Below are 24,479 nucleotides of genomic sequence, written 5' to 3' on the forward strand. Positions count from 1 at the left end.
TGTTACTGTTTTTGGCGTATTGAATACGCCACGGGTAGCTTGCCAGGCTCTGCCGTGTGGGCGGGATACTCTCGGTAGTTTGCGGGGCTCTCCGAGAGGGACGGAGGCTTTTGGGGCGGCCTCTAATCGTTTTTACAGGTGTTCCCAGTCTACCAAATGCAAGCTTTTGGTTGACTGGCATGCTGCAACATTAACAAACACACCTGTTTGCGCCTCTGGCAGCACCTGGGACATCTGCGGCTCCAGGTTGATCTTCTTGAGGTGGATGGAATGCGCCTGGAGGTTATTGAGCAGCTGGCAGAGTAGGACCCCAACGCAGAGGGTCTGTGATGGGTCGAAACACCTGAGCTGAGTCCCAGGTCACCTGGTAGTTGGCGGACAGCACCTTGCAGTAGATGAGCCACTGCGCACACTGCTGCCACAGCTCCATGGCTGATGGCGCTGCGACTCGGCCTGGCCGAGGCAGGCAGCGATGCTGCTGCCACCGCAGGGGTTTATCCTTGCCCCTCTGATGCCATTCTGTCCGAATCCTGTAAAACAGCCAGCGATGTCCAGCAGGAATCACACGTAGAGTTCCATGCCTGGCGTGCTGAGCCGCACGCTGTCTAAGGCGAGATGGTGAGCTGGGGTTGGGATTGCTCAAGGGGTTCTTACCTCCAACCAGGAGGAGACAAATAAAGGAAATATAGGGATTTTAAAGGGGAGAGAAAATACACTCGAGAGAATGTGGGCTTTCTGTGTAAATAAGGCCAGTCCCTAGGCTGTATTAGGAGAAAGAATTTTGAGCCCCAGAAATCTACATTTAGAGTCTTTTGCTGTTGTTTGTTTGGGGGCCACACCCGGCAGTGCTCAGGGCTTATTCCTAATTCTTCACTCCTGGCCCCTTGGAGGGGAGCGGGTTGAGCTTTCCTCCCCGCCCTGACCAGGGCCCCGGCAGCCGAAGACCTCCAGGACCAGCCACCACCATGCTGAGACCACTCTCCGCACACCTGAAGGTACCGGCAGAGGGACAAAGCCACGCGGGTTCCAGGGCCGAGATCTCCAAGCCTACTCGGATTGGAGTCGAGCATCCTCCAACCAGATCCTTCAAATTCCAGTAGGCGGGGGTCACACCCACCAACTGGCCCCCTGGCGCCGTGTAATCCCATCAGCGGCCAAGACTCAGAGACTATAAAAACCTGCTCCTGGAACCTGACATCTTATTATGACATCTCATTCCTACTTTGACAAACTGGCAGGCTACATTCGGTAGCCTGCCCACACGGCAGAGTCTGGCAAACTCCCCGTGGCGTACCCAATATGCAAAATACCAGTAACAATGATGGGTCTCATTCTCCTAAAGAGCCTTGAATATAATCTCAGGGCTAGGATGAAGGAGGCGTTACTGGGACCTGCTCGAGGCAATCGACAAATAACAGGATGATTTGTGATTTGTGATTGTGCCACAATCATTCCTCGCTGTCTTGGGGGGACCATATGGGACACACAGGATGGAGCCAGCTGGGTGCAAGGCAGGCTTCCTACCTGCTGTACTGTCACTCTGGCCCCTGCATTCAGAGTTTTCTCAGCTTAGTTCCTATTGCATTAGTAACCCGAGGGGATCCAGACGTCAATCTGGGCTGGGTTCTGGGCCATCTGGAACTGGAGCCTCTTGTAAGTCTGGCTCAGTCATTTGAATCCCTGCAGCAGATCAGGGCAAGACAGCTCCTTCTCAGACCACATCTTGGTTTTATTCCATCCGAAACTCATTGCCAGGAGTCCCCTACCTGACTCCCTGGCTCAGCTCTTCCAGACCGCGAGGGTCGAGATGAGCCCGGCTGGCTGTGGCACGCGGGGCTTTCTTCCTTCTCCTTGGGAGTGGGAATCAGACGCACGGAAACTCGCGCCGTGATGACCTCTGTCTGATGGGAACCCAGGGGACCCTCCAGCTGTAAACAGACCTGAGGAGGGTGGGATGTAACTTTGTGTGTGTGTGGGGGGGGGGGAGACAGGGAGGAGGCTAAGACAGCAATTCCCTGTGGCCATCAGCGTCCCCCCACCCCAAACAGCTGTGACTGCTTCCGGTTCCCAGAGCCACGAAGCCAGAGGCCGCATCTGGGAGCCAGACACGCCAGGAGTGAGCCGGCTTCCGAGCTGTGGTTGCGGGGAAGTCACCCTACCTCTCTGGGCCTTCATTTCCTCATCTGCAGCATGAGGAAATCATAGCATTTCCTTTAGAAGATCAAACGGGAAAATAACTGTCTAAACTTAGCAGAGGGCCTGACCTGGTAGGTACACTTCAGGTGCTCAAGATGTAAGAGCCAATAAGTGGGGTATCCATCACTGATGCCCCCATCCCTGGGCAGAGGGGGCTGGTGTAGGTGGCAGGAAGAGGACCCTTTTCTTCCTTTTAAAATTATTATTATTATTTTCTTGTGTGTCACACTCAGCATTGCTCAGGGCTTACTCCTGACTCTGCACTTATGGATTAATTCTGGTGGGGCTCAAGGGACTCATTTTCAGGTGCCAGGAATCGAACTCAGGTCGGCTGCATGCAAGGCAATGGTACCAGGTCCTGACCTGCTGTACCATCACCTTGAAAGAGGCAGCCTCTTTTCCTCTCCAAATAGGAGAGTGGAAGCCCAGGGCAGCTCAGGATGAGCTTACTTTGTAAAAGACAGAGCACTGAACAGAGAGTCCCCAGCACCTGTGGCTTGACGGAAGCTTCCCCCCACCCAGCGTCTGAAGAAGAGCATCTGAGCGCAGCCAGCTTCAGTTCCTTCCTTTAGGTACCCGTGGATTTGCCAGGGAAGGCCAGCTTGGTTCTGAGCAAGGAAGAGGAAGGTGGGGACAGGAGCACCAGCCCCTTTAAGAAAGAAAGAAAAAAAAATGCCCCAAATTCCATGTGGATGCGGGGCTCAGCAAAGGGAACAGGAGTGCAAGTCCTTGTTTGGGGTCCTTATTTACTGAATTAGTTCAGGTTCTGGTGTCGCTCTGGCCGCCAGCATTATTCCAGCAAGACATGGGAAAGCAATTAGTCGGTTAGGGGTGTCCAGCAGGTCCCTGGGTCCTCCCCCACCCCCTCAGGGGCCACAGACCCCTGCAAACCCTCTCCACTGTAATCCTGTGGCCTTGGGACTTGCTCTGCAGGATGCTGGAGAGGATTCCTCCCGGAGATGGGGGAGTTGGCACCTGATGAGTCGGGCTAGGAAGTGATACAGGGTGAGTCAAGGGCCTTTCTGGAAAAGGTTACCCCTCCTCCTTTCACTGGGCAGGGAGGGGAGAGTGGGAGAGAAAGTTCTGCCAAGCCCATGTCCCCCAGGGAGTTGGGGAGGGGGCCAGCAGGCAGTAGGAGGGCAGTGGAGGGGGGTGGCGAGGGCGTGGGGTTCCAGTGTGGGAGCCACGAGCTCCATCCCTGGGGGGTGGGGAGTGGAGCAGTTGGGGAGTGCAGGTGGGATACGACCACAGGCTGCCTCCTGCATCTGCTGCTCATCAGCCTGTGATCTCCGGCAAGCTGGGAGCCAGGCCCAGCCTCAGTTTCCTCCCATGTTCATGTGGAAAGCATAACGCCGCCTTTATTGGGTTCAAAGAGCCAATTTCTGTAGCATGCGGAGCCCGGGGCTGGCTGAGACCAGAGAGAAGGCGCCCTAAATTTTGGCAGCTTAAAAAAAAAAAAAGAAGAAGGAGGGGCTGGAATGATAGCACTGAGGGTAGGGCACTTGCCTTGCATGCGGCCGGCCAGGGTTCGACTCCCAGCATCCCATATGATCCCCTGAGCATTGCCAGGAGTGATTCCTGAGTGCAGAGCTAGGAGTAACCCCTGTGCATCGCTGGGTGTGACCCAAAAAGGACAAAAGAAAAGATAGAAGGAAAGAAAGAAAGAAAAAAGAGAAGAAAAGAAAAACACCCCCCCCCCCCAAGTGTTTAGGGGATTGGAGTTTCGGAAGGGCTGATCCACAGGCCCGGACAGCTGTGGGGAGTGGAGTGGTGGAGGAAGGCGCCAGGCAGGGAGGAGGTGCCAGTCGTGGGGTAGATTAGCCGTGGGCCCCTGGGGAGAGCAGGGTGGGGATTTCCAAGGCCCACTTGTACTCACCCAGGAGTGGGGGCGGGGAGGGAAGCGTGCCTGGAGGCAGGTTTTGGCTGAGGCGCAGCCACTAGAGGCTGAATGGGCGGCCGGCTTCCAGCAGCGCAGACGGAGCCGTATTAATGATTTGGACACTCGGGAGGAAAAAATAGCTCAGGGACGAGGATGACGCCAAGGTTTCTGGCCTTGGGAGGCTCCTGGGGATCTGAGGTGAGTCTTGGAGGGACCGAAAAGAGAGCTCCTGGAAGAACTGGCCAGGTAGGAGGACAGGAAGGAAGGAAGCTCAGGTTTGAAAGAAGGTGTCAGTCGCTGGGGATTCAGAGGGCGTCCGTCCCTACGTGCAAGCTGTGGGCTCCGACGAGACCTTCCCAGGCAGCCAGCGCTTGAATTTGGATCATAACGACACCCAGAGTTTCACAGCCTCCCTCTAAAAAGGGGTCTAGGGGCTGGAGTGATAGCACAGCGGGTAGGGCATTTGCCTTGCACGCGGCCAACCCAGGTTCGATTCCCAGCATCCCATATGGTCCCCTGAGCACCGCCAGGGATAATTCCTGAGTGCAGAGCCAGGAGTGACCCCTGTGCATCACTGGGTGTGACCCAAAAAGCAAAAAAAAATAAAATAAAATAAAAATAAAAAGGGGTCTAATACAGCAGGGAGGGTGCTTGCTTGATTTCCAGCACTGCACAGGAATGACCCCAAGCATGGAGCACCGCCAGGAGTGATCCCGGAGAGCAGAGCCAGGTGTTAAGCCCTAAGCACCACCCGTCCCCAGACCACAATAAATCAAATCAATCAATAAAAATGGTCTAAAGGTAGCAGGGCAGCTCCTGTCGTTCAGTGAGCATGCTGGTAGTCACCAAGCTCCCGCCATGCTCTCTCTGGGCTGGGAAGCAGGAACAGGGAAGGCAGAAAATAAGATGCTCCTTCTGTGCGATTCCTGTGGCTGGGAAACCAGGCAATAATGCTTCTGCCGTTTGTGGAATGGGTTTTGCATTTCTGCAGAATCTGCCACAAAGGACAGAGAGACTCCCCACCTTGTCACAGTGCAAAGAGCACTCGACTCTGGGCTAAAAGCAGAGCAAGGAGAAGCCCCCACTCCCCACAGAACTCACCCTTCAGTTCCAGCCAGAGGAAAGGACTGGGGTGGGGCTGGGGATTCCCCAAAGGTGCACCAAGTGAAGGGGGCTCCCAGAAAACCTGTTACAGAGATTGGGAGGCTCCCAGGAAAGACCAGCCTGACTCCCCACAACTCTCCCCTCGCTGATGCTGGCTGAGTACCTAGGAGCTGCACGCATGCTAATATACCGAAGCCCACTTAGAAAGTTCTGGGGAGAACATGAGTTGTTTTGGGAATGGAGGTTGGAATGGTTCTCAGCCAAGCTGGGGGAAGAGGCCTCTTCTTTTCCTCCAAGCAGGGGAGAAGCAGCCATCAAAGGGGGCACAGACAGAAAGGTCCCACGAGGGGCAGGAGGCCTTGGGGTCTGCAGGGAAGGTACAGAGAGTGCTTTTCCAGAGCAGGCTTGGGTGAGAAAACGGACCTGCAGGGGCTATCCAAGGACCCACAGGTGCCCATGAAAGTGGCTGCCCTGCCCAGCCTGTCCACCACATAAACAGGACTTGATCACTTTTAGCACCTGTCTATCCCCTGAGCCCTGGGAGTCAACGCAGAGACAGGCCATGCCCACTCACCTCCCTCTAGTCTCTGGGTGGGAGATGGGTGCAATGGGTGAGACTTTGACTGGACAGGCCCAGACTTTTTTGATACTGAAATTGCCCACAACGGGGGCTGAAGTGATAATACAGCAGGTAGGTCTTTTTGCCTTGCACGCAGCCGACCCAAGTTCGATTCCCAGCATCCCATATGGTCCCCTGAGCACCGCCAGGAGTAATTCCTGAGTGCAGAGCCAGGAGTAACCCCTGTGAATTGCTAGGTGTGACCCAAAATGCCAATATATAAATTAAAAAAAATAATAAAAAGTAAACTGTCCACCTCAGAATGAGACTGTTCTTGTGAATCTTGGAGAAGGAAAGCCCAGGGCCCTGCTCAAGAGGTTTTCAGGGTAAGAAGGGAAAGTCAGCAGCGGAGGGTTGATGCTTAGGGCAACAGGACAGAGCAATGGGAGAATTAGTTACACGAATAAACAACTGAGATCACTCTGGCTAGTCCTTAGCGCAGTGAAGGTAAATGGGGTTCGTGTCAGAAAGTGATGATTTGGGACTGGGAGGGCTGCTGGGGGATGGGAGGTACGTAGTCAGGGATTGGATATGTGAGCAAGCCAAGAGAAGGGATTAGGAGTAAGTTCTATAAAAAGATAAAACCCTGGATCCACAGCACCCCAGATGGTCCCCTGAGTCCTGCCAGGAGTGATTCCTGAGCACAGCTGGGTGTGGCTTCCAAACCAAACCAAACTGACCAACAAACAAAAAAATCAACAACTCTGGCCAGACGAAGCTGAGCCAGAGTTTCTGGTTCCCCGAGCCCACCAGAAGGAATTCCTGAGCGCAGAGCCAGGAGTAAGCCCTGAGCACGACTGGGTGTGGCCCCCAAACAAATACAAAACAACCCCCCCTCAAAACTCAGCACTCTGGATAGAAAATTCAGTGGGCTGGGCTCAGGCTTTGCATGTAAAATCAATTCTGTCCCACCCCATCCCTACCCCATGCCCTGTACCACCAGGAGTGACTCCCCGAGCACAGAACCAGAAGTCATCCTGAGTGCTCCTGGGTGTAGCCCCCTCAAACAAAAAAAATAGTAGAACAAACGCCAAAAGTCTTGGAGACAATGCTTTGGAGGCAGGATGGTCCTGCTCTGGGCAGTGAGGACTCTGTGCACTGAGGCTGAGAGGGTCATGCAGATGTTGGGAGGAATCAGAGCATCCTTTGCAGAGGCACTTTGCAGCTGAGGACAGGACAGATGCCCTAGTGTCCCCTTGGGCGTGAGCTTAGCCGTTCCAGCAGTTGGGCAGTATGGGTAGGTGGACACTGGCACCCTTCTTTTTTACCTGCGCTCCACTCATGCCTCTCCAAAACTGCGCTCCCGGAAGCCCAGGGTGGCAAGGCCTTCGACTATGAAGGACATGAGAGAAGGACCAACTGTTGGGGCTGGCAACTTGCACCCCTGCCTCCTCACTGTCAAGCCAGGAAGATGCCAGCTGATGTGTGCGGGGACACACACACACACACACACACACACACACACACACACACACACACACCACAAACACTCAGAGCAGATCAGAGCAGCTCGGTGAGTTCCCAAGCTCCGTGAATTCCTAAGAGGGTGACTCCCTGGAGGGAATGAGGGGCTGATGTGGGAGTCCCAATAAAGGGCCTCTGAACCGGGAAGCCGGATTTCATTCCCGGATTTCATTCCCGGAGTCCTGATTTCATTCCCCCACTGGCCTTACTCCAGAACGCCCAAGTTCATGCTTCTGCGGAAAAAGGGATCCGGCCAGCCGTGGCCTCCTGCCCCCCACCTCCCCCCACACCCAGGCCTTGCGATCCTGACGCAGCAGGAAAGGGATTAGGATCCCGGAGCGGAGGCGGCGGGTCCCTGCCAGGAGCGGGAAAGGCCAGAGCGACCAGCAGAGGGCGCGCGCCCCCCAGCCGACCTCTCCCTGCTCCCGCGTTCGACCGTGGCGGTCGTCAATGGGCAACTCCGCGCTCGCCCGCACCAGGGAGGGCGCCCCCCAGTGGCCGGGGTGGGAAGCGAAGGGTCTTAGGAGCCAGTCGCTCGGGTCCTGGGGATAGGGGTAGGATGGGGTGGTCTTGTCGTGTCTTGGCACCTCTCGCGGCCGCCTTCAGAGGCTGCAGCCTCGGCCATCCAGGCGGCGGTGCGTCCCCGAGGTGAGGGACCGGAGGTACATCCAGGACAGGTCGACAGTGGGAGCTGGTGCAGGGGCAGGGCAGAGGCGCCCCCCTCCCTGGCCGACGTCATCCTGTCCCCCCCACCACCACTCTGTCCCAGTCCTCGGGTCAGCCCTGGTTAACCCCAGCTCCTCACGGGTTAACCCCCCTCGCCGCCCGCTCGCTTCGCGGTGCCAAAGTGGGTGTTGCTGGAATTCCTCTCTCCCTCTGCCGTAATGAGGGGGGCTGAGCTGTCCCTCCGAGGAGGGGGCATGGTGTGGATAAAAGAGACGCGGGGTGAGGGGGGAGAGGAAAAACCCGGGAGGAGGTGCCCCAAATAAAAGCCTCCGCTCCCCCTGCCGAAGGCCACAGTGCCGGGGGAACCGGGCTAAGGTGCTGCGGCGGCGGCGCGCGCGGCTGGAGGCTCGGTCGGTGCGGGCGCGGGGCTGCCCGGCGAGCCCCCCGCGGTCCGACTCCACGTCTAGGGGCGCAACCCCCCGCAGGTCCCGCGGCCGCCCCCCACGCACCATGCTGCCGCCGCCCCCAGCGCGCTGGCTGCCGCTGCTTCTGGCCCTGCTGGCCGGCCTGGGGCACGCCCAGCGGGACCCGGTGCGCGGCTCCGAGCCCACGACGGGCAGCCGCCCCGCCGCCGCGGCCAAGGTGTACAGCCTGTTCCGCGAGCAGGACGCGCCCGGGCCGGGCTCGTGGCCGGCGGAGCGGGTCCAGCCGGCCGGGGGGCGCCCCCGAAGGCCCGGCGAGGCGGAGAACCGGAGACCGGCCCGCGCGCAGCCGTCCCCGCGCCGAGGGCAGCCACCTGCGCAGACCTGGCCGCGCCGCCCGGGACCCTCGGGCCCGCAGCAGCCCGCCCCGCGGCCCCGCGCCGCCCCGGCCCGCCCGCGCCTCGGGACCCCACCGCGGCCCCGGGCCGCGCCCCCGCACCCGCCGCGCGCGCGGCTCTCGGGGTGAGCACCGGGCCGGGCAGCTCGGGGGACGGGGGACGGAGGACGGGGAGGGAGCGACGGTCGGGGGTTCGTTCTGGGGTGCGCTGGGCCCTGGAAGGGAGCACCAGACTAGACGGGGAGGGTGCGGAGGCCGGACTCTGTCCCTCCCGCATCCGGGCGGCGGGGGATGCTCCCCGCGCCCAGGTTCCCAAGCGGGCGCTCCGTATCCCACGCGCCTTCGAAGACTCCGCGGTCCTCGTGGGCCAGGCGAGGCGCCCGCCGCGCGCCCCGAGCCCTGCGGGAACCGCACACGGAGCGCGGGGAGGGGGAGCTTGTCGGGGCTTTGGGGTTGCGGAGCGTGGGGGACGCGGGCGAACTGGGGCTCAGGGATGCAGGGAGGGGCGGACGTGCGGGTTGGCACGAGCTGGGCAGGGTGCGGTGGGCAGGAAGCCTGTCCCGGGGTGCCGGCACAGTGGGGAATGGGTGGTGGGGGGGTTGGAGGGTTGTGCTTGTGCGTTGGTGCCTGGAGGTGCCCGCACCGAGCGTCCTCCGCACCTTGCGGGTCTGAGCCTCCCCCCTCATGTCCCTTTTTGCTCTCTCTGGGAAAAGGGGCACTGGTTGCATGCCGGGGGGGGGCACCCCCAAAGCCTCAGGAGTTATTCATCGGGATGGCCCTGGTGGAAGGGCGCCAGGTGTCTCCAAAATGGGTGCCTGTGGTCGGGAACGACGCTGGCAACCCCTTTGGGCTGGGTCTGACTTACAAGTGGGTTGACTCTTGCACCCCGCTATTCAGCCCCGAGGACGTTCCGCCGGGCTTTGCACCCTCCCACGTTCAAGCGGGAGCCCGCTGCGGAGTGAGTTACTGGACCGGGTCCCCTGCGGGTGTCGTTTGCCCCTTTCCTGTCGGGTCTGGGCTTTACTTCTTAAGAGCCCCCAGGGACGGGCTCCACAGTCCGGTGCTGGGAGAACCGTTCAATGACTTTCAATCATCTTGAGAAAGGAAAGAATGAACTCGCTTTCTAGTACCGGAAGCTTCCTGCCGTGTTCATCCAGGAGCGGAGCAGCTCAGAGGAGGCCACTCTTGGGCTCCGTGGACAGAGGGCAGGGAAGCAGCGGGGAGGTGACAGACGGTGCAAAGAGTCCAGGGTCAAGAGACTTTCACTGTTGTCCCTGGCCTGGGCCCGATTGCAAGGCAACCCAGGAAGCTATGGGGCTGGGGGCACAGTCTGGGACAGGTCTTGGGGGACGCTTTCTGTGGGTGGTACTTTCCAGTCCAACCCCACGTGGGGGGCTTGGAGGCATTTAGGCAGTGTTGGGGGTCATAGAGGACTGGCTTGGGAACGTGCAAGTTGTGAACTTAAGTGGTGATGAGCAAAACATTGTCCCCACAGAAAGGCAGGGAGATGGGCGCAGATGTGTGCAGACTTGGGCTGTGCCGAGCACAGGTGAACATCCTGTCCCATTCTGGGGTTGGCACTGCCTCCAGATTCTCTTTGGTTAAAGTTGGGTTCCCCTGGCACTGGTTTCAGCCCGCCCCTACAAGTCAGCTGGATCCGGACAGAGTAGCAGTGTTTCTTGTCTACTGGCTTCTTCTAAGCAAGGTCATTAGGGCTAAGGGCTTGTGGCCAGGTGGACCACTCCGGTCATGTGAGCTGCTCAGGGCCAAGGACCAAGTGCCATCTGCTGGTAGAACTTAGAATCGTGGCACTAGGAATTTCATTCCTTCAAATGTTTGCATTAGGCACTGCAAGAAGTGTACCAGCTTGGGTCCTGGGGAAATTGTGGTGCCGTGGGGATCTGTTGCACGTGATGGGTATTTTAAACATGTGCCAGGCACAGAGCTAGAAAATGACAGTTTGAAGGGGACTTCTATTTTTTTTTATTTAAAGTTAATTTTGGGGGAAGCATACCACGCCATGCTCATGAACCATTGCTGATGGTACTTGAGGAAGTCATGAGGTGTTGGGAATAGAACCCAGGACCTCACATATGTAGGTTTTGCTACCCCCTCCCCCAGTGCTTAAAGGGATTTTAAAAGCTATTATTTTCCTGTATTTGGTATTTCTTGAACTTGCCTCATGGCATACCACGTTCAGAATATTTTCCCTCTTGCTTTATTATTTTCTTTAGATCCATATACAGTTAAAAGAAAATTCTGTGCTTGATTTTTTTTTTGCCACACTTGGCAGTGTTCAGAGATTACTCCTGGCTCTGTGCTCAGGGGTCACTCCTAATGAAGCCTGAGTGACCATATAAGGTATCAGACGTTGAAACCGGGTCAGATTATCCCTCTGACCCCTTGTTTGATCTATTTGAACTTCTTCATGTTATCAAATTGTGTACATATAAAAGATATTATTAATAATATATCTTAGGGCAGGATTCAATCCTGGCATCCCATATGGTCCCCTGAGCACTGCCAGGAGAAAGTTCTGAGTGCAGAGCCAGGAGTATCCCCTGAGTATTGCCAGATGTGGCCCCAAAACAACAAACAAAAAAGTCATATAACTCAGAACCTAGCTTTATCAAACCTGAATATTTCAGTCTACTTTGCTTCTTTTTTTTTTTTAAATTAGGGGCCATCGCCTGTGATGCTAAGTTCAGTAGAGCGGGCTTCATGGTTGCTCTGGGGGGTCACAGGACCACAGTCTGGCAGTGACAGGCCAGGGATTGAACCAAGGGCCTGGGTTCTACTATTTACACTAGCTTCCTGGCCTGCTTCTGACTTTTTCGTTGAAATTTCTCTATAAATTTGCTCCCAGTCTTCAGAGTGAACCATCATCCTGAGTTTACTTCTGAGTTTGATTTGTTTTTATGCCATTGTTGCAGATGCATGTGTTCATAAGAGAAACAATATTGCCATGGAGCATCTTAGTGAATAAGTGATACCAGATGGGACCCCAACCTGCTTCCTCTCTACCCCTGTCACTAGAGTAAAAACAACTTTTCCTTCTCAGTAGATTTTTGAGATTTAGTCACATTAATTTAACTAGCTCAGGTTTATTCATACGTTAATGGTTGTATATTATGCCACTGTCCGAATATACTTCCGTTTAAGTACCCATCCTCTTGTTTTTGGACATTTCTCTGAGCTGTGTTTTTTTAAATTTTTACTATTACTCATGGTCCTGAAGTTATTTTTCTGCATTTTTTTCCAAGGAAACTTTGTATCAAAATTGAGTGTTGAAAATAGTATACTTGAGGCTAGGGAGATAATACGGTGTGTGGGGAACTTGCCTTGCATGTGACTGACCTGAATTTAATCCCTGGCACCCCATTTGGTCCCTGGAGCCTGCCAGAAGTGATCCCTGAGCACAGAGCCAGGAGTAAACCCTGGGAATTGCCAGATATTGCCCAAAATAAAACAAAAGGAAAAATTCTGGAACTGTAGTGATAGTGGGGAGGGCACTTGCCTTGCACGTGGCCAAACCAGGTTTGATCCCTAACACTGCATATGTTCTCTGGAATCCTTCCAGAAGTGATCCTTGAGCTCAGAGCCAGGAGTAAGTCCCCATGACTGAGTATACACCCCTACACTCCCTCCAAAAAAATAAAAAGAAAAAACCCACCAAGAAACAGTACCATTTGGGGCAGATAGTACAGTGGGTGAGTTTTTGCCTTGCTTGTGGCTGACCTGATCCCAAGCACCCCGAAGAGTCACTGGAGCCTGCCAGGACCCCAATTTTTTTTTAAAGTGTGGCCCATTTTTTTTTTTTTGGAAAAATGTGGCAGCAAATTTTTTTTTTAAAAAGATGAAGTAAATAGAATTAGTTTTTTAAAAAAAGAAGTAGTTCTAAAGAGGAATCAGCAAGGACCCTCAAGACCCCAGGGAGGAGACAAATGCTGCCACCCCTCCCCCCCCAAAGACAATCAGCCTCGAATGATGGCAGCGCCAACAGTCAGGGGGAAGAGATGTCTGGGGTGACTTTACACCAAGGAGGGGACATTGCATCTGAGAGTGTCGGAGTATGCGAAGGATTTCAGTTGGCAGAGGAGAGAGGAAAGGGAGGCTTTCTAGGCAGAGCAACTTACTCGGAGGCTTCCAAATGTGACCATAAATGGCGCAGCTGGGCATCGGCCAGCCTCACATCCTTGGAAGAGCCCAGCGCTGACTGTGGACAGTCTCAGACATGAGCAAGGATTGGGGAGACATGCTTACCCACTGGCGGCCTCTCACAAAGGAGTGGTCTGACTAGCACCTGTCCCTGACTGTTAGCTAGATGGTGCTGGGTCTGGGGGTTCGCTGAAAGGGGTTCCCGGGTTCAGCCAAGACTCAGAACCACAGATGTCTGCCTCCACCAGTCAGGTCAGCTGTTCTCGAGCTGGCCAGAGTCAGCAGGTCTCTCTCCACTGACCACTTCCTGAGCCTGTGGCTGGGACCAGTCCTGACGAGAAAGGATTCTCCAAGCTCCCTGCTGTGTATCTGACGCCCTGCTCACTATCCCAGAGAGCGGTCTCACTGCTAACCTGGCAGCCTTTGATTCTGGCCAGCCCTTCCGGGGGCTGTAATGGCCTTAAGGGACCCACCTGGCTGCAGCCCCTCAGATACCCCTGCTTCCTCGCCCAGCCCTCCCCAGTCTGCTCACCGCCCTGAGGGTGGGAAGGAGGCAGACCCTTCCAGGAGGTTCCCAGAAACCCAGCAGAGGAGTGTGTACCCCGGAACCAGGAGAACAGGATCCTAGCGGGAAGCAGGATTTCGCAGCCCAGTAGCTGCTGAAGGCACTGGTCCATAGAAGCTTCCAGGTGGCCACAGTGGCATAACTCTGGACCAATGGGACATCCTGGGAGGCAGCTGGGTTGAAAGGGCAGCTTTCAAAAGCCGCAGGGATTTATTCTGAATATTTTATAAGGCTCCCTAAGCCACACAAATGTGGGGATTCACTCAGATGTCTAAGTCACCCTATATACTCGCCATGCTGGCCACGGGGGCAGCATAGAGCCCCCTGGCTCTGACCTTTGTCTAGTTCCGTGCCCTGCACCCCACTCCTCCAGTCTCAACATATTGGAAAATACTTTCTTTACCTTCGGGGTTTTTGAAGCACACCGCAAGTGCTCAGGACTTCCGCCTGTCTCCGTGCTCAGGGGTGACTCCTGGTTGTGGTAGTACAGTGATGGGGGTTGAGGCAGGATTGGCCGTGTGCAACGCAAGAGCCCTACCCACTGTACTATCTCCTTCGCCCTGCAAGACAGTCTCGAATGACCTTGATTGAGTTCACAAAGCCAGAGCCCAGCCCAGCCTGTGCCAGGGAGGCAGGAAATGCCCAGAAGTCTCCAAGAGGGGCCCCCTTTGTCAGGGTCCTGGCCAGTCGACCCTGACACACTGGAGTATGATTCCCCAGAGTCGCCGGACTTACTCCCTATAGGAGAGGGAGTGGGCAGGAGAGACGCCTCTGCCCTGGCACTCCACACACTGTGGACTCCAGCCGCCTCAGAAAACCATACGGAGGGGTGAAAGCTGGTGGTCAATCAGCAATCCGTTTATTAGCTCTCACACAAGGGTTTTTATATATACATTTCAGGGGCCAGTCCACATATATCACATTTACCTCCTCAGGCCTAGTACAGATGATAATGATTTACATCTTCCCCCCACCCCACCCCCCCCACCCCCGGGGTGTATCAGCTCAGGCAAATGGTAACTGTTATATCCCTCATCCTCAACCAGGGTGCCTACGTGTGTGGAGTGCTGGAGCAAACCCCTGGGCCCCCGTGAACAGGGCCGGCTCTTGCTTTCAGGGGCAGGGAATTTGGTCAAAGTCTCAGGCTGGCTGCTGAGACCTCCAACACCCCTTTAGCACTTAGACACCACGGCTTTGGGCTGAGAGTCAGGCGGGTGAGGGAGACCAGCCTTGCCTGAGCCTGAGAGCCCAGTTTGGGCCAGTGTCATGAGTGGGTGCTTTGGCAGCTCCCAGGGGAAGCTAGGGGGATGGGCTCCCGTCCTTAACTGCCCAGTGCTTGCCCTGAGAAGCTCTACCTCCACAGAGAAGAACCCTCTTGAGTGCTGACCCTTGCCGTTCCCACCCAGTTCATAGTCTAGTTTGATTGCTCATTTTGTTTTGGGGGGAGGCACACCCAGGGTTGTGAGGGGTCACTTTTGCTAGTGTCCAGGGGGCGATATGGTGCTGGGGGTTGGACCTGGGCCTCCTACCTGCATCCCCACCTCTTTCAAATTTGGGCCAGACCCAGCTGTGCCTTGAGCCGTGCCGTGAGCCTCGTGGTTTGGTACTTGGAGGTCCCTGGGGTCACAGAGCCGGGCACCGGCTTCTTGGGCCCACAGCTCTGCCCAGGGGCCATCCATCTGTCGGTGGGTGACACGGTGAGGCAGTTCTGTTTGCTGGTCCTCAGCTCCACATGGGGACCAGCATTACTGGGCCAGGACACCTGTGTTTATCTGGGGGAGTCGCGATGGCATGTCCTTAGGGTGTGGGCAGCCAGGGCGCCTCTGAACTTGTTCTGGGTCATCTTCATGCCTCAAGGTTCTGTCGTGGCCACCAGAGGAGGGCACCCTGTCTGAGGGCTGCCCCCACTCACCCCCTTCTCTCCTCACCCGTCGGCAGGGGCAGGTCCCCAGTTTCGTGTGCAGAGAATGAGGGGCCCCCACACGGCATGCAGAGACCCCCTCAGATCCCAGCGTAGATCCACAGCATAGATCCCCTGCATGTCTGGGGGTTCTGCCAGGCTCTGGAGGTTGAGGGGGGAACCCCGGGTCTCTGTGAGTTGCCCCTCTGAGCTGATCTGTTGGTGCCCTGCAGGAGGAACGTGTGCGGGGGACAGTGCTGCCCAGGCTGGACGACAGCGAACAGCACCAACCACTGCATCAAACGTGAGTGCCCCATCCCTCCCCCCAACAGTGAGCAGAGACCCTAGAACTCAGGAGTTCCAGGCACACATGTGAGGAGTCTGGCTCCAACACCCCGTCTCTCATCTGGGGGTGGGGGGCTTTGTTCTCTCCCACCACCCATGGCTGTGCCTTCTGGACTTTGGAGCCCAATGACTAACAGAGATGGGGGCATCTGGGAGCCCCTCCTGGGCCTCTCTAGCCCCCCCCCAGGTCTTGGGGCCAACACCTGGGAATTCTACCCACTGTCCCGCCTAGAACCGCCTCTGCTGTCTGCTTGGCCCCAATTTCCTTCCTGCCCCCGGGCTCCCCCGGTGGCCCTGTGGTGTCTGGCCAGTCCTCTGGGTCCCTGGCCCTGATGGAGGCCTTCATCTTGGTACTCCTGAAACCCCCAAGATGGAGCTCCCCAAGGAAGGGTGCTAGGTCTCTGCCTCTCAGGGACCAAAGAGCTGATCTGTTGGTGTCCTGATCTGTTGGAGACCTCCAGTCTCAGAGAGCAAAGGCAAAGGGCTGGACTCGGGGAGGGACACTTATCCTTGGTGCTTCTTCTGTTGAACACAGTGTGACCAGAAGAGGGGGTGACCCCTCTCTGGAGGGGAGGGTGTGAGGGTCTGGAGCTAGAAGCCAGGGTGGGGGGGACCAAACAATTTAGGTGATTTGAGTCCCTCTGGGCCCACTGAGCAGAGTGGGGGTCCCACCCCACCCCCCGAAGCACTGCAGAGGGAGCCTCCCAGAGTTGCATGCACCCCCAAGTCCTCGAGGGTCTTGTTCAAGTGCAGATGCTGTTGCAGTAGGGTCACTGTGAGCAACAGGACCTTGGGGGAGGGAACTCAGGGCTGGGGAACCGAGCAGACTGGTGCGGAGATGGGGCAGGAGCAGGGTGTCCGAGCCGCATCTTGAGAGTCTGTTTTCCCGGTGGCTTGGGATTTCCTATGGCCACTGTGTCAGACGGAGTCTCCCTCTGGGGAGCTGAGGTCGTGCGTGTCCTGGCATAGCCTCGCCCTTCCCACTCTGCCCAGTGGGGAGACGTGGTTGGGGGGGGGGGGGAGGACATCTGTCCCTCTGCCCTTCCCCTCCCCTCGCTCCCCTGCTGCTCGGCGGGGGGGGGGGGGGGACCCTGACCCAGAACACAGCCTGCCTGTTCTCCTGGAGGAAGGAAGAGCCAGTGGGCTAAGCCTTTCCCCTTGGCACTGCTGCCCACTGGGGGCTGTGCCCCCTCCCTCCGCCCAGAGCACTGTGATTATGGCTATTTTTCTGTTAATGAGCTTAACGAGAACCACGTGAGCCACGGGGTTTGGCCCCGGATGGCGGGGCTGAGAGGGAGCTCTGCAGAATGTGGGGGTGCCTGGCTCTACACCCTGCTGGCCGGCCCCCTGCTCTGTGTCCCCCACCCCCCCATCCTTCCCCACAGCTGCCCTGCTGGCAGGAGCCGCAGCTGCCCTGCCAGGGAACGCTCCAGACTCGGCCCTGCAGTTTCACACATGTGGGTGCCTCCCCCCAGCAGGAAAGGGGGCGGCAACCCCCCGCTGCCAGGATTGGGACCGGATCTGTGCCCTGGTCTTGGGCTGGTATCTGTGGGCCCACCTGCTGCCCTCCCGGGGCCCCCTGGGTTCCTTGCACCTAGCCCCAGGTTGTTGGAACACCTCATTAGGCCATCTCCTGTGGCCTCATCTCTGTCCAGTCACTGGACCTTGGGTGAGGGGGGCACCGTGCCTGTGGTTGACCGTCGCCGGAAACCAGCCCCTCTGTGCGTGTTTAGGGGTTTGTGAAGACAGCAGACTGGGGCCTGGCTGGCCCAGCTGAGGGGCAGACGAGGGAAGCGTGGGGTGCCAGGGTCCTGCAGGGTGTTTGGTTTGGGTTTGGCAGGGATCTAGCCCTGGTTCTCCCCTGTGCCAGGCCGATACTCTACTGCCGAGCGCCTCGCTGGCCAGGTGCCTGGGTCCCGCGCGTAGTCTGGGCCTTGAGACAGCTGTGCTGTGTCCCAGACAAGCTCTCCCCAGCACTACCCTGACACACGCATTCCCTGGGCCCCTGCGGAACAGGATGGGAACATTCTCTGACTCGCAGAAGTCCAGCCTGGATGCACAGGGTCAGGCTGTTTGGGGGTGAGGAGGGCAGAAGGGGGTCCCTGCAGGGGGCAATGAGGGGCCTGGGGCTGCCTGTCCCCCCCCCCCCACACACACACTGAGCACCCCCAGCAGTCAGGCTCAAGGTAATGGGCTTTAGCTTCTGCAGCCGATCCTAGGAGTCGCAGGTTCGAATCCCAGCTGTGGTCTCCGGCAAGTGATTGTCCTTCCTCTAGTCATCGGTCATCGAGGTTCACCCCTATGTCCCTGCCCTGCCTGGGATCCTCTGAGAACACCCAGAGAGAGGGCTGCGGTCAGCTCTGGGGCCATCCAAGGACGCTTACAGGCAGGGGGGTTGCGTCTTCCCCATCTTCGTGCGGGGAACTGTGATTTGATAGTGGATCACAAGAGGCTGGAGTACTTTGTGACTCAGCTTCATCTGGATCATGGGGTGAGCATTGGGCCCTGCCTGTGAGTCACACGAGGGATTGGGGAGCAAAATGTCCCCCTCGAGGGCTGGTGTGCTCCATGTGCCCCATTCGTGCCTGGCCCTGATCTTGAGGGCAGCAATGGTGGTGGCTTGCAGCCCCCAGCCAGGGGCACCGAGGCCTGAGTGCACTGGGACCAGCCCTTCCAGAACACTCCCCGGTGTCTCAAGAGGGGTATGGCTCTCTTGGGGCACCCACAGAGCAGCATCCTCGGCTCTGCAGTGCAGGGTTCCAGCCCCTCCGCTGTCCTTATTTGGGCCGCTGCCTTGGTTTGGCACAAAGCACTTTCCTGCATTGTGACCGCGCCCCTGGTGTGCCCACCCCCTACTCCCCACCGTGCCCATGTCGCTGACCCAAAGGAGGAGACTGACCAGTTAGGTACGAGCCCAGATCTGGAGCCAGACCCCCTGGTTCACAGCCTTCTGCTCCACGTCCTTACACCCAAGGCTTGCCGCTGGCTCTCTCTTAGCCTCAGTTTCCCCACTTGACCCAGGGGCTTGGAAACAGTCCAGGCGCATTTCTAAATAAAGAGATGCGTGCAAGGGTGCTGGAGAGGTAGCACCGCATGTGAGGCATTTTGCTTTGCACGCAGTTGACTCCAGTCCCACTCCTAAACACACCTGGGAGTGACCCTACAGCCTAGAGCAGGGGGTGTCTTCAAGCATCACTGGGTATGACCTCCCACAAAATCCAAAATAGCACTGTAGCACTGTCCTCCCGTTGTTCATCGATTTGCTAGAGCGGGCACCAGTATCGTCTCCATTGTGAGACTCGTTGTGACTATTTTTGGCATATCGAATATGCCACGGGGAGCTTGCCAGGCTCTGCCATGCGGGTGGGATACTCTCGGTGGCTTGCTGGGCTCTTCGAGAGGGACAGAGGAATCAAACCCAGGTTGGCCACATGCAAGGCAAACGTCCTACCAGAAAACCCAATTTTTTTTTTTTTTTAAAAAGGGTGCATATAAAAAGCAAACACTTTCCTCATAGTAAGTGCTAGACACATGTTAGGGAGAAGGCCAGGCCAGGCCTGGGCAGTGCAAAGACTGTGGGGCTCCGAGGAGGAACACCCAGAGACAGCATTGGCAGAGAGGGCACTGGGCAGGGGCCCAGAGCAATAATCATGTAGCTTCAGGGGAAAATCTTTCACCTTCCCGGAGAGCAGTTGGGCACCCCAGGCCTCTGCTGCACTGAGTGTTTAGGATGCTCTGAGCCTGAGCTCCAGAGCCTGCCACTGCCCCTTAATAACAGCCCGGCGTGGTCCCCTCTACCTGCGTGTGTGGTCTTGTCATTCCGTGACCTAGTTATTTTCTTCTCCGCTCCCGGCTCCCGGCTCCTTCTTTCCCACCGACATCATTATGTTGGGCTATCCCAGTACTTGCCCCCAGTCTTTCCGAGTGGCCTCTGCACAGAGGTGGGGGGCCCTGGGGGCCATACTGAGCATGAGTTGTCCCCCTCGATTGAGCCCCACAGACACTGCACCTTGACAGCAGCGGCTGTCGGGGGGTGCTCTGTGCCCGGGGCCAGCTAAACACCTGAACGCCCTTTCACCCTGCCAGTGACCCTGTGCTGGTCTGCCCTGGTCTTTCCCAGGTCCCTCTGGCCCTTTCTCCTCAGCCCAGCAACTCCCCATTGGGTTTCCCAGGACTGGGTCCCAGGCCCTCCCCCCCTCCTAGCCGCCCCCCCCCCCCCCATCGGCCTTTCAACGCCCCTGCTGGAGTGATCTAATGCATTCCCGCGCGTGTAAACATGCGGCGCGGACACCGCCCAGACGGGGAGATCTGTCTTCAGCCAGCCTCGGGCCGCCCTCCAGCCTCCAGCTCGCTGCCTGCCTGCACCACTTCGGCTCTCGGGGCCTCCCAGACCTGGCAGTCCCAGCCTGTCCCAAACGAGCTCTGGATGTCGCTCCCTCTGAGCCGTCTTGCCTGCCAGTCTCGCCCACGCTGTTCTCCGGGCACCCCCAGCTACCTGACTGCTCAAGTCAGACTCCTGGGGGCCCTTAGGGACCCTCCCCCCCCCACAACACACACACACTACTTGCTGGGGCTTTCTGTATGAACCATCCCCATGCCCTGCATGTTTGACTTCCGTATCTCGGGAAATCATTTGCTTCTCCTGTCATACTTCTTGTCTAGGGAGCAAGCAAGCGGGTCTGGGTGAAGAATGCAGGGACAGGGCCCCGAACTCTGGCCTCCAGCCGGTGTAATGCCAAGCTCAGCCCGGGGAGCTAGCACACCACCGCACACCACCGCCTGCACTCCAACTCTCTGCCGGCATCCAGCTGGGTGCCCCAGCCTCCTCTCTCAGCCCCTGCACCCTGCTCCCAGCCAGGCATCTGGAATGTGCCACCTCCAGGCTGTCTCCTGGATTGGCTGAGCTCCCCGCTTCCTCCTCGGGGCTCCCACCCCCGATGGCATTCACTCTGGACCTCAGCCCATGTCTCCTCTGTCACCCACGCCCTGGTGTCGGGTGTCCCTATTTGTCTGCTTGCTTTGCGACAGTCTCTTGCACTTAAAAGCTCCAGGAGGAAAAAGGACAGTGCGTGCCTGGCTTGGCTCATTGTCCTGGGCACAGTGTCCATGTCGAGGACACGGTCATGTGGGGGGGTGGCACTGAGGTTACAGAGGGAAAGAGATTGGCTCAAGGTCCTGCAGCCGGAATTTAAGCCGACCACTGGCCGCTCTGTCCTGTGTTTCTACCTTGACCTTGGCTGGACTCTGGGTGCAAATATGACCCTTCCCTCATGACATTTGGGGGGCTGGTCATGGAGCCAGTGGGTCCGCGGGACATTGTGCCCCTTCACTGTCCCTAGGGGAACATCTAGCACTGCGGCCTCTAAGGCTCCCAGCCAGGCCCCAGATTGTGAGATGGGTATGTGTGTGTGCATGTATGTATGTACATGTGTATGTGTATATTCCTGTGATGTGTGAGTGCATGCATGTGTGATCGTGCATGCATGGGCATGTGTGTGAGTATGCATGCATGTGTGCATGTGAATGTGCGTATGTGTATGTGCATGTATGTGCACATGCATGTGTGTATGTATGTGAGTGTGCGTGCATGTATGATTGTGCATGCAGGTGCATGTGTGTGAGTATGCATGCATGTGTGCGTGTGTACATGTGAATGTGTGCATGTGTGTGCATGCATGTGTGTGTGAGTGTGCGTGCATGTGCCTTTGTATGTGCACGTGAGTGTGCATGCACGTGCCTGTGTGTATATGTGCATGTGTGTGCATTGTGTGTGATTGTGTGTACATGTGCCTGTGTGAGTGTGAGTATGCATGTGTACATGTGTGCATGTGTGTGTACATGTGCCTGTGTGAGTATGTATGTGCACATGTGTGCATGTTTGTGTGAGTTTGTGTGGATGTGCCCGTGTGCATATGAACAAACACATGCGTGTGTATGTGTGTGTGTCTTCTTTGATGCAGGAGGTAGCGCAACCCCTAGCCTGTCCAGTGATGTTCTCCCTCACGCCTAGCTGAGTCTCTCTGCCCCAGTCCCGGCCCCCAACCTCAGACTGGCCCAACATTGCGGCATTTGTTAATGCGATTAGCAGGGCGGTCCGAGCTGAGGGGCTGGGGCCAGGGTCTGACTCACACCTCCCCTTCCTCCCCTCCGGCCGCCAAACAGTAGAGGCCCCTTGGCCTGCCAGACAGCGTCTGCGGAGCTGTGCGAGGGGCCAAGAACTGCATCTTTCTCTCATTAGAGGCTTTTATGCGAACACAACTGCTATTTTGGAGCTGGGCGCTTAGCCGGCCCCTGAGCCCCTGTCCAGTTTCCAGCCACCCCCAAGCTGTGGTCCGGGCTCAGCTGCGGTCAGCCTGAGGCCCTGACTTCTCCACCAGCCTGGGAAGGCCACTGGGCAGAGCGTGCATGAAGAGTGAGGTGTCCAACACACATTCTTGGACACCCAGGGTGTCTGGGACACACTGGGACTTCCCTGGCCTTGGGGGTCTCTGATATTAGGGCCCCCTCTGTGTGAAAACCAATGACCAAGGCTGTGTAGAAACAGTTTAGGCCACAGACAGAATCCCCACGGTGAGCAAATCCAAAGACCAGCAGGAGAGAGCCTCGGTGGGCTGCCCTGGGAAGAACTGAGGTCAGCGGTGAGGAGGGGCAGAGACTGGCCTCAGTGCGGAAGGTGACAGGGCTCCATCTCTGAAGGGGATACTGGGGACCAGAGAGAAAATATAAGAATTAAGGCAACTCACCTTGCACGTAGACGTCCCAGGCTTGATCCTTGACACCTCCTATGGTTCCCGAACACTGCCAGGAGAGACTCCTGAGCACAGAGCCAGGAGTAAGCCCTGAGCACACCTGGATGTGACCTTAAGCCGCCCCCTTCCCCTCAAAACTCAAAAGGGGACCAGATGCTGGTTGCCAGGGCTCTGCCCCACTGACCCAGGCTGAGGAGAGAAGGTAGTTTAACCTGGCCTGGCATAGCAGATCTTTGGGTGTTGGGGAGTTGGGCCCAGAGTCTGATCTGGACCCAAGGCTCATCTCCCCAAAAAAGAAGGGGCACACTAGAAGGAGGAGGGGGCAGGCTTGAAGGGCCCTCTCTAAAACTAGTGTCTTATCAAATCAGATTAGATGAAGGGGTAGGGGGCTCTGGGAGCCAGAAAGGGCTAATGATGAAGTGAATGCTGGACTGAGTGCGTCTGGAGAGGGGACCTTGCGGCCTTCTGTCTAATCAGGTCTTCACTGACGGGTCTTTCTCATAGGGCAAGGGTCATGGCCAAGTTTACAAGCAACCTGGCTTCAGTTGCTGGGACTTGCATGGCTTTGTTTGCTTTTAAATAGCTCAGAATGGATCACATACTTAATTATTTTTATGGGTTTGTTTTGAATCACCGTGAATTACAAAGTTACAAAGATATTTGTGATTGAGTTTCAGGCATATATTGTTCTAATACTGATTCCTACCCTCCACCAATGTCCCTGTATTTGTGTGTGTGTGTGTGTGTGTGTGTGTGTGTGTGTGTATCAAACCCAGGAGCTCATACATGCAAAACATGTGCTCTCCCTCCACCCCTCTCTGAACTGCAACCCCAACCCCTATCATGTTTTTACCAAAAAGCTTCCAAAGGTTGTGAAATAGAAGTTTCTCTGATGACAGAGATGTTCTGGATCTTGCTGTTCAACATGATAGCAGAGGCCACATGTGGCCCGTGTGAATTGGGAGCGGAGTTTTTGGTTTTGTTTGGGGGCCACACCTGGTGGTGCTCAGGGACTACTCCTGGCTCTGTGCTCCGAGGTGCTGGAGATGCTTGGAGGGACCATATGTGGATCGAGCCCGAACCAGGGGAGCGCAAGGCAAGCGGCCTCCCCGTTGTACCCTCACTCTGGCTGGGAGCGGATGCTCTAAAGTGGTCATTAAATTCAGTCTGTTTCACTATAAATAGCCATCGTAGCTCTGGCCCCCCAGTGAGTGGCTGTATTGAACACTGGCGTTTGCAGAGAGCCCAGAGTGCTGTCACAGACATCAGCTCTTGGAGTCTAAAATCGTGTCCAGTTAGTGGCTGAGACCATGGTGGAGGCCTATGAGAGGACACCCCCATGGTCACACCTCTGGGTCCTCCTGCCTTCCACCACAGAGGCACTGGTAGGTGCTTGGGGTGGCTTGGACAATGGGAGCTGTTTCCAGAACCTTCCCCAGGCTCGTCTATACAGCTTTGGTCTCCTCCCAAGGGTAGGGGTTTTGTGTGGAAAATCTGAGCAAAGTTGCTCCACTGTGTCTGGAACCGAGAGAAGGTAGAAGGGGGCACGGCGCCATCTGTTCCTTACTTTCAAAGCCATTTCAGGAGTTTTCTTCTTGGCATCCTGCTCACCCCGCAGAGCTGAACTCCCCTAGCTGAAACTTTCCACAGGCCCAATTCTCAGCGAGGAGGGCGGTGCCAGGCAGCATGCTAGGGAAAGACCAAGTAGTGAGGCTCAAGTTATGAATGGCCGAGGTCAGGGACGTTGGAGCCAGCAGTGCCTTCTGGAGGCTGGGGCATGCCAGGGTCTGTGGGGAAGTCCCGTCTAGAGAAGACTAAATAGTGGACACGGCGGCGTCAGGAGTGATGACCCAGCCCTCCAGTCCACCACCATGGCTGTTCATGTCTCCCCATTGTATGTGACCTTTGCTCCTGAGCAGCTCGGGAGGGCAGGGATCTGGAGACAGAGCACGTGGGCTTCTGGGACAGCGCAGAACAAAACGCCTGGACTTCTGGGTCTTTCTCTCACCACCCCC

The 24,479-nt window shown here is 56.8% G+C and overlaps 1 protein-coding gene across 1 annotated transcript in view; it reads left to right on the top strand.

The window, feature by feature from the left end:
* Positions 1-577: 577 nt before the first annotated feature.
* The window catches only part of LTBP2 (latent transforming growth factor beta binding protein 2), a 98,551-nt gene continuing 74,649 nt past the window's right edge, over positions 578-24,479 (top strand). Inside the window, exons 1-4 of the mRNA XM_056133339.1 lie at positions 578-618; positions 8,276-8,872; positions 15,604-15,674; positions 21,055-21,119. Of these exons, the coding sequence (XP_055989314.1) occupies positions 578-618; positions 8,276-8,872; positions 15,604-15,674; positions 21,055-21,119 (774 nt within the window). The remainder of the gene's footprint in view (positions 619-8,275; positions 8,873-15,603; positions 15,675-21,054; positions 21,120-24,479) is intronic.

This window comes from Sorex fumeus, unplaced genomic scaffold, assembly GCF_029834395.1.
Source record: "Sorex fumeus unplaced genomic scaffold, SorFum_2.1 ptg000098l, whole genome shotgun sequence".
In the NCBI taxonomy this organism is placed as follows: domain Eukaryota; kingdom Metazoa; phylum Chordata; class Mammalia; order Eulipotyphla; family Soricidae; genus Sorex; species Sorex fumeus.